This window comes from Protomyctophum parallelum (assembly GCF_964188405.1).
Source record: "Protomyctophum parallelum genome assembly, chromosome: 11".
Classification (NCBI taxonomy): Eukaryota; Metazoa; Chordata; class Actinopteri; order Myctophiformes; family Myctophidae; genus Protomyctophum; species Protomyctophum parallelum.
In genome coordinates, this window is record NC_139707.1 from 34,335,443 (window position 1) to 34,345,552 (window position 10,110).

The 10,110-nt window shown below is 43.7% G+C and overlaps 1 protein-coding gene across 2 annotated transcripts; it reads left to right on the forward strand.

Annotated features, from left to right (window-relative positions):
• The first annotated feature begins 319 nt into the window (after positions 1-319).
• On the forward strand, positions 320-3,935 carry LOC310866355 (uncharacterized protein). 2 transcript variants are annotated; one of them, XM_083775965.1, is made up of 3 exons: positions 320-518; positions 1,566-1,679; positions 3,073-3,935. In XM_083775965.1, exons 2-3 carry the CDS (start codon positions 1,610-1,612, stop codon positions 3,585-3,587), a joined length of 585 nt encoding a protein of 194 aa, XP_083632091.1. In that variant the 5' UTR covers positions 320-518; positions 1,566-1,609; the 3' UTR covers positions 3,588-3,935. The 2 variants fall into 2 exon arrangements, with proteins under 2 accessions (XP_083632091.1, XP_083632090.1); XM_083775964.1 differs by having other exon boundaries at positions 1,569-1,679.
• The last annotated feature ends 6,175 nt before the right edge of the window (positions 3,936-10,110 follow it).

The following is a 10,110-nucleotide window of genomic DNA, read 5'->3' on the forward strand; positions in this document are numbered from 1 at the left end:
GGAGTAGGAATTAATGTAGTGGAAGTGGGCAGGGAACTGCTGTCGTCCATAGCTCTAATGCATGCCTGGTCCATAGCTCTAATGCATGGTACATAGTCTAATGCATTTGATTAGAGCTATGGACCAGAGCTAGCAGGGAACTAAAGATAACCAAACTGTTAGGAAGAATAATGGGAAGATGTAGGAGTTAAATAACTCCAGCAGGTGGCAGGAATGCAACACAAATGGATGCGAGCTGCCCGTTACGAAGAAGTTCCGGGGTAAGGTTTCTGTTGACTGTTGGAATCTTAGAGTATGGTTGGAATGGTAAAGCGTGAATCTATAAACCGGGCACACGCACACAGTCGGCTGCCTACCACGGAGCTATATAGCTTCTATTTCATAGTTTGTCGTTTGATTACGGTAACGATAAAGTAAGCACCAGCTCTGAACTGGTTGTGAATGATGTTGATGTGAGCGGTCTTGTCAGAGAAGACGGAGCACCGTCTGTCACACTGAACTGCAGTCTGCATCTGAAGGTACAACAACACAGGCCTGCATTTTGGGGGGGATTCGTTGGAATAGAGCTGAGCAGCGTGGGGGAAAAAATATATGATTCCAACACGCGATCAAATCTATGTTTTGTCTTCTTGGTCCAATAAGGTAGCCCGGCCCATTTGGAACCTCGCTCCGATAGAGCGCATAAAGACGCGCTGTACAACGACAAATGTAAAGTTCAAACAAAGCGTTGAAATCATGGAAGGCTGGCTGAAAAGTAATTCTTTCTCAGAATGGGTTCCATGATGGACCCCCATGCAGGCAGCAAGTAGCAACTGCATGCAGACTAAAACTTTTCTGGAAAATGTAACATTGCATTAAAGGACCACTTCGTCACTTTTCAACATACCTTCATATAATTGGTAGATAGATAGATATACTTTATTTGTCCTTTTGGGAATTTGTCTTGTGCACAGCAATCATCAGGATACAGAAAACATATACAAACAAACAGATCACACAGTAGCCTACATCGACATTAAAGAAACAATGCCAACAGAAGGCCACCAGTCATAGTTCCAAGCGGCATCAAATCACACTTTATGCACGGAACTGAGACGGGGCCTGCTTGTTCATAAGTCCTATACTTATAGGAACAAACGATCTTGAGGTCCTCACTAATGTTCATGATAAAATGCTACCATTTTTTTCTGATCTGTCTGTCTCATCATGGGAGGGCTGAGGGCAGTTCAGAAATCTGTCCACATCGATGGGGACTCAAAGCAAATGGAAACTGCAGGCTTTCTATTCCTGAAAAGTTGCAATACAATAATGGAAGCCATCGTTCTCACGATAATAGAATAATAATAAAATATTCTGAAACAATTAACATTGCCCTAGAGGTTTCCTCTCATATAGTCCCAGCAGACAGTAGAGACGATTGGTTTGCTAGAGTATGGAATCATTGCTGCTGCAAACAAAACATTACGAGCTGCAAACAAATATTAGCTACTGAAGTAGCTAATATTTGTTTGCAGCTCGTATGTTCATGGTTTACACCCTGTGTGTGTGTGTGTGTGTCCGTCCAGAAGGGACAGTCATCTATCTGGTCACAGCGTCCCCTCAGGACCACATGCTAGCCAAGAGTCAGGGCCTGAACGCTACTGCCCCCTGTAGGACACTGGAGGACAACAACAGCTGCAGTGAGTAACAGACACACACGCGACACAGATGCAAAGATCATACAGTTTACCATCCATTTTCAATGGAAGCCAGCGACATGAAGATACAAAGATACATCCGACGTTTGTAGCTGCTGCAAAAGGTACAATGGCTACAAAGCTACAAAAAAGTTGAGCTGTTTTCTTTTTTTTCTCCCACAACTTCAGCTACAAAGACACAAATACACTAACTTTGCATACTTTACATCTGCCAGTGTGAACTCAGCATTAGGGTGCGAATTATAATTCCAGGATTCATTCCAGCCCACTGCTGGCCCGCCCAACGTAATTCGGCCACTTGGGGGGCGAATTATCATAGTGAGATCAATAACCTGATTGATATGGTGATCAAAATCGATATAAAAGCAACTATCCCCATCCACACCAGCTCAGTGTCCTGAGACTGGGAGGTCGGGGTTCGATCCCTGGCCGGGTCATACCAAAGACTCAGATCAGCGGATTCGTCCATTATCACTGCATTAATTATACAAAATCAACCGTTATCAGGCCAATATGGCCATACTGGCATACTAGACATAGTGATGTTTGGCTGTGTTCACCTGGACTGCACGCATGCAGGATGGTGGAGCAGACATATAGCCTGGTCAAGGACTCCGCCTGCTGAACGTGTCATTTCCAACTCTATTGTCGGGGCATGGAAACTAGGGGGTAGTAGGGGCTACTAATATTTACTATTCTCTGCCTATCGGACGTAATTCGGACGGCGCTGAGTGGGCTCTGGTGGCCGTCCCAACGCTCGGCGGTGCCTCACGTGGCTCAAGGCCACCAGACACGGCGCGCCTCCGTCATTGACACAAAAAGCAAACGCTCCCATAGTTTCAGTTCCGGATTTCCCAGTATGTTGATTATCACATACTGGGGGTATTTCTAAGGTGCTGATAACGAACACTCTCTTGATTAAGGGGTGATAACATCCGAAGCGGGTGGTTGGATTGGGGTCATGTTCCTGCGACATACTAGCGACATGTCCAGGAAGTGTACATCAAGCTGCCTCACGCTACAGAAACAGGAGATAGGCTCCTGCCCTATGGGCCTCATGGCTCGGCAAGGCTTACTTACTTATCCTCATCCACACAGTGATAATGTTTTATTTTAAATGTTGTGTTTTGCATGCCATACACATTGAGTTGCTGTCTGCTTGAGTGCAGTAATTAGTTTAGACAGTTTTTGGTTTAGACTAGTCATTGGTTACACCAGTCATTAGTCCTACAACTACAACCTATCTCAAACCCTCACCCTAAACCTAACCTCCCACGGGGCAGCACACCTAAACCTAACCTTAACCCATGTCTAACCAATGACTAGTCTAAACTAAGTATGCACCCCGTCTGCTTACACCTCCTCTCCTCTATAGGTTTCCTGCAGCTCTCCGTGTGTAAAGAGGACGATGTGTTCCCTGAACAGCAGGAGAGGAGCTCCAGTCTGCTGCAGGAGGAACCAGAGCCTCCACAGACTAAAGGAGAACAGGAGGAGGACATCGTTCAAAGACCAGAGGAGGCTCACGGGTCAACGAGCAGCAACTTGCCTCACGACCTGAAATCAAAAACACAGACTTCATCGATAAGATACATACAGGGGAAGAAAATCCACAGTTGTACAGAGTGTGGCAAGATCTTTTTAGAGAATAGTCATCTGAAAATACACATGAGGTTTCACACGGGTGAGAAACCCTACACCTGTACGGTATGTGACAAGAGTTTCACTACCAGCAGTCATAGGACGAGGCACATGAAGACTCATGCGGGTGAAAAAGAGTTCACGTGTGCGACGTGTGGCGAAGTCTTTGGTCAGAAGGGCAGTCTGACGATACACATGCGGATCCATACAGGTGAAAAACCCCTCATTGAATATATGTTGGCAAAGTCTTAGGGCACATGACACGAGTCATATTCTGAACACGCATGGATTCATGCATGCTATTGAAGGAAGTCTGACAAGGGGAGGACTCAAAACTGGTGAAAAACCCATTACTTGAGAGTGTGGCAAAGTCTTTGGTCAGAATGTTGGATAATTGAAACTGCATGTGGATTTGTGCGTTATCAAATATACAAAATCAAACCGTTATCAGGACGTTGGAATATGGCCAATAAGGCCATACTGGCATACTAGACATAGTGGTGTTTGGCTGTGTTCACCCGGACTGCACGCATGCAGGGTGCACTGCAGACATAGCCTGTTCAAGGACTCCCCCTGCTGCACGTGTCATTTCCAACACTATTGTCGGCGCATGGAAACTAGGGGCTACTAATATATACTATTCGCTGCCTATCGGACGGCGCTGATTCTGGTGGCCGGCGCGGCGACTCGCTCGGCGGTGGCTCAAGGCCACCAGACACGGCGCGCCTCCGTCATTGACACAAAAAGCAAACGCTCCCATAGTTTCTCTTCCGGATTTCCCAGTATTATCACATACTGGGGGTATTTCTAAGGTGCTGATAACGAACATTCTCTTGATTATCGGGTGATAACATCCGAAGTGGGTGATTCATACTGGTGAAAGGCCCTTGTACAGATTGCCAAAGAAGCTTCACACAAAAACATGGACAAAAAAACCTCAATGTTCAACTAACAGTTAGTTAAACACTAACCTTTTTCTTCCAAAGAAGACATTTGTGGTGACAGGTGATATCTCAAACCTGGGTTTGAATCACTGTAATCCAATATGACAGTTATCTGACCATTTCAATATTTCAAAATAAAATCAACATTCATCTGTACATTCAACATTCTTTTAAATAAAGTCTGTATTTCAGCACTCAATCTTACACTATTGTTGTAACTAATGTTGGTTTATAAAGCACTGAATGTATGTCGGATTAAAGTTCTCGGTCGCCATCACTGGTTTCATTCATTTTTTTTATATGATTAAATATATAAAGAGGGTATGCGTGTGACATCATACTCGGAAGTTATGCAGGAATGCCTACTGAGTGGCCAAAAAATACAGTGCCTGCTATTGAGATGGGAGGGGAGAGACATGACGTAAACATGAGTATCACAGTTATAAAATATTAACATTTTATGTGATTGTATTTATTAAACCATCCGTGGTTCTAATACCATAGTTTGTAGGATGATGATGGTGCCATATAGTGGTGATAAGGACTCATTGCTCACACATTCATAAAGAATATTAAAAAAAATGGCTCAATACAGCAAGTGGATTCATGAATGTAGCCTATATGTCCCGATTCGTTTCTGATCCGATACCATTTCTGTGTTAGCCGATACCAGAGAATATTGAAACAAATATCTTATTTTGAAGTCCGGGAATAGTGTTTATATAGTTATCTAGCGTTGTGTATATAGCAGACTCCTCACTCAAATGTGCACTTGCAGTTTGGGGCAACTCCAAAGCAAACTCCACATGCCCCGACATTGTATTTACCTGCTATAGTGTCAACACCCTTGATCTGTGGTTAAACTGGCATATTTGACGATACCGATATGACCAAATAAGGGCCGATCCCCCGATACCGATACAGTATCAGGACATCTCTAATGTATACAGACAATATTTTGGGCCAAAAAAAAAATACTATATAACAAATTTCCCACCCCACAACCCCGGCTGCCGGACTATTATCATAATGGGTTTTTCTTGCCATGATGAACGGTGTACTATTAAAGCCAGAAATCACACTAGTCTCACCAATTGTAATTAAAATATGGTCACCAGAAGAAAAAAAGTAAGTCCAGAGAATAATTACTTTAGACCAATATAACCCATAACATGAAGACTGAACGGTCAGTAAATGTTCAAATAATCAAAAACCTTCCCATCCAAATAATGCCAGGCAGTCATTCACTTCTTCCTCTGAATCCTCAGCACTTTATAACGTGATCAAGTGATAATGATCCTTCTGTCTATACTGGGTTAAAGTTTTGAAACGCATCATTGGATCCTCATTCTTTCCCTATGTTGACTAAACTTGAGACAATCATTTTCCAAATGTGGGTTAATTCAAGCTGTAAACATTTGAATATTCAAGGTTGTACAGTAAGTAATTAAAAGTGTCATTTCATTGTCTACTTGTGAACACCCTTTATTTTATTTTGATATACATTTTATTCAACACACATCACACCTCCTTCCTATAACTACCGTAACTTCTAATTTCTTCTAACTCCTTTTGTTGGATTGAACACCCGTTCTGGGCACTGATTGCCCTGTGAGGGGGCTGTGCTTAGTCAATTACTTTTCATTTGTTTTAAGATACGTTTTTAATGGATCTTTTCCAATATGGGAAAAAAAAGTAATTGACAAAATATGGCCACTGTGAGGGCAATATGAGTCACCAGAACCAATTAGGATGGGTGCTTTCGATAAATCTGACCTGAGATCAGATTCTAAAAATGTCTTCTACATCCTGACAGTTTTCTGAAAAAGCTATGTTTCTATGTCAGTCATTCTTCGATTTTTCAAAAATAGCAGACCTACAAGCTCGTAGCGCGCCACTCGGTGGCGCGCTACGAGCTTGTAGGTCTGCTATTTTTCAATAGCTAAAGCATAACATAATGCTAACACCAAAACGGGTTCCCGCCCAAAATGGGTTAATGTTGTTTGAAGTTACAATGGGTTTGTATGGGCGTGTCTGATAAAATAAATACCTAAATACTGAATCAAGTAGAACAGTTTGGGATGTTCACAGAAGCCTGAGTGGGAGGACCACCTACAGTAGGTCAGACAGATGGTAGGCTCCGTACCACCACCGCCACTGGGCAGCCGTACGTCACCTTGATCCCAAACCTGGATCCCCAGCACCGGTCCTGCAAAGGGAGACAGAACATCAGTTAGGAACTCCGTGAAATTCATTAAAAAAGGACATCATTTATTGAGGGCTAGAAAGGGTCGTATGCTATGCTAGGGGCCTGGTAGGGGTGCATAGGCCTACTTAGTTTAGACTAGTCATTGGTTAGACATGGGTTAAGGTTGACTAGTCTAAACCAAAATCTGTTTAAACTAAGTACTGCACCCGCCTGGTATGGTAAAGTCAATGGAGAGGAAAAAAAGGGTCTGGCTATAAAGCCGGCATTAATAGTGGACCGAGGCTACAAAGGGCGGATCGCATTACACCATAGATAGTTTCTGGCAGATAGAAAGGTTCCATTCCGTCTCATGGTAGACCGACCGGGCTGTGGATGGGAAGGCGTAGACAGAACATGTCCTTTTCATGGGTGGCACAGCATAAACCGCAGCTACAGCAAAACCACAGTGTTGTCATTCACTGGCCCGGCAACAATAACAACAAACGGCCGTGTTAGCCTATACTTATTCAATATTATAATACAATAAATCCAAAGAGACAGAACATTGAAATGTAACGTTAACAATACGTACGTCTGCGAGGCAGAGTGTAACACATTCACAATGCCGTGGTGATGGACCACGGCAACAGAAGATCACTGAAACGACAAAGCCCAAAGTTAGATTCCGGTGGTGAGAATGACACACCAAACGAACGTGCAGAGACAGGAGAACGGCAAGCATACCTGTACTAGTAATGTAGTACCACCTGGTATGTACTGTAGTATTGTAGTACCACCTGGTATGGATGTTTGTCTGCAGCCCTAAAGTCACAACTGCTGCAACAACTGAACATTTGTTCAAAGATTGTTGGACAACAACTTCAGAAACTTTATACATCCACGTATGATAACAGCATCCTAAGGTTAGCAAGGAATATCACCTCTAATGCTAAGCATGTGTTGTATGGAGAATATAGGTTGCTACCTTCAGGAAGGAGATATGGTGTACCAGCATACAATAAGGTCAGACTAAAGAGGTCCTTTGTCCACCAGTCGACCTTGAGGCTTAATTAGGAGTTGTAGTAGCCACAGGGTAATCTAAGCGGTGGATATTGCTCTTGTCTTTATGTATGTAAATTGTCTTGTTCTTTGTGTTATGTCAAATGTGTGTATATGTGTTCTGCTGCTGTGTCGCAAGACAAATTTCAGTGTGAACTGACAAGTACTATCTATATCATATCATACCTTGTGCGTATCGAGCGGCACCTCACTGGGACAAACCACTCCAGGAGGAAGTAACGTTGAGGCTACATGTGCTGTAGCACCAACCACCACCAACACGCCAGGAGCAGCCGGACCGCCGGTGAATAATGGAACCACAAAGTTAGCCCGACAGGCCAACGTTGATCGAGGACATTTGGAGCACACGCCGTTCACAAACGTGGCTTGCTACTGTATACTATAGAGCCAGACAGCTGCTGATGCTTGTAAGAGCCGTGCGACCTGGAAAGGAGAGACACCCGAACCACCGCCACTTGCTTGGTTCAGAGCATTTATTTAAGAAGCAACGTTTCGGTCTCTCCTTTCCACATTGTATGTGCCTCGTCATCATCACACCTGCTCCAAATTACCTACCGGGCGTGCGGAAGTCAACTCTCTATGAGCCGTGCAACCAAAACACTATTATTTTCCAATCAACCACCTGATGAGTGGGTGGAGGATGTTCTGCACAGCGGGGAAGTCAAGGCCCATCCTGCTGCATCTGCACAAAGAAATACATTTTATCTGATTATGTCTTCACCCCCGTCTTCTAAACTCGATCAGAAATCGCTACATTACACATGATCTCTGGAGTCATGTGATAAATAAACATGGCTGTATCCGACCCTGTGGCGCCACAAATTAAAACAGTATTTACCTCCACAGCTTCCTCAGGTCCCGACAGCTGCAACCCGCCACTTACACAGCCCTCCGGGTAGGCCCACACACATGGCCTGGCAGAGATAAGCACTCCATGGAGCGCACCTTTTAACGTTGCATGGCACATGTGGATTGATTGTGCATCTGTGTTCCGAGCAGGCGCACTAGGACTTCAGAAGCTTCAGGACGATAGAAGCATGTGCAGTAGCGTTTTAAATGATGACGATATGTCGTGGGAAAACTGTCCCGATATGGAGCAAAGCAAAGTTCTTTGTTTACCCAGGGAAGTGGACTAAGCTCGAGATGCTTGTTTACAGCCACACCCTGCTCATAGAACATTTCATGGGTGCTCAAGGGCACTTCAGCGGTGGTAATTCTAACGTGCCGGTCCGGGGATTCGAACTGGCGACCTTCCGGTATCAAGACCGCTCCGCAAACCGTTCGCCACCGCTGCCCGCTGGAGTGTCGGTCATTGCGTTGCGACGTAGTCTAAACCAATCAAATAACCAATAAATAGTTGTATGTAGATCTCAACCAATAAAAGTATTTGGGGCCACGAAACCTCGCTCAAATAGAGACTCCGCGAGCGAATATAGGAGGGGTGGACGACGTCGCATTCTCATTGAAAAACATTTATTCTAATGAGATTTCAGCGCTCACCTTCCTTTTGTGTAAGTGCCGCTAACTTGGGAGCTTATTTATGATTTCACACCTGCAAATAGAAACAAACCTGAAAGCAAGACAAAGTCTACGATAATATTACCTAGGCCTATTTGTGCCTGTTGTAATTTGAACACAAGCCATTTGCCTTTGGTCTGCTGAGAAATAAAGCTAAACCAAAACTCTACAAAGTTTAAAAACAGGTCTGCTCCATCTCAACATGATTGTACACACTAAAAATAACCAACAATATGCCTCAATAAATTATGAATTGATAAAATAAAAGCAATATATTGTACTATTGAATTAAATGTCGTTTTCCCCCCTCTTTGCAGACTAGTAAATCGCTCTTAATCCAGAGCGATTTACATTAAGCAATAACAAAAGCATGGCATACATAACATATATAAAAAGTAGTTATCATGAATCATGTATAAACTAACGTAACAGTGGAGTATCTATGTCAACTATAGGCTACATACTATACTATATTATATATTATACAATATACATGCTATGACTATGACTACATAAAATGCAATTATAGTGCTGTCTACGTAACAAGTCTGTTTAAAATACTATCTAAGTCTACATAAAGTGCTATCTAAGGGGCTAGGCTAGGGCAAGTGCTACGGGCCATGGTTGAGTCTGAAGTGGTGGGTTTTCAGACTACGGCGGCATATTGGGAGTGATGCTGCAGTTCTGACTGCGATGGGAAGTGCATTCCATAGTTTTGGAGCCAGAAGGGAGAAGAGTTTGCTTCTGAGAACCCCCGCACTAATTCAACTCAGCTTGCCTGGAGTAGATGAAAAGGCACAGTGGGAGGTACAGTAGATTGGTACGGATACATAAGTGAATTATAACCCGAAAATGTTTCACAACCCATCGACTTATGAGTCTGTCCAACTTTGGTGTAATAACCATGCAAGCCAACCCCCCCCCCCCCAGTCTCATAATGCTCCCTCCAACCCGTGTTGAACAGCATGAATACAGTCTAATTGGCCATTAGAAACGTCCCAAAAGTTCGCCTATCAGTGGGCCGTTTCTATCCAGTCATTCGAGG

Excerpts from the sequence above, each read along its gene's own strand:
- LOC310866355 (XM_083775965.1), top strand. The coding sequence starts at position 1,610 with ATGCTAGCCAAGAGTCAGGGCCTGAACGCTACTGCCCCCTGTAGGACA. Across the intron at positions 1,680-3,072 it reads GGAGGACAACAACAGCTGCA|GTTTCCTGCAGCTCTCCGTG; the intron begins GTGAGTAACAGA and ends TCTCCTCTATAG.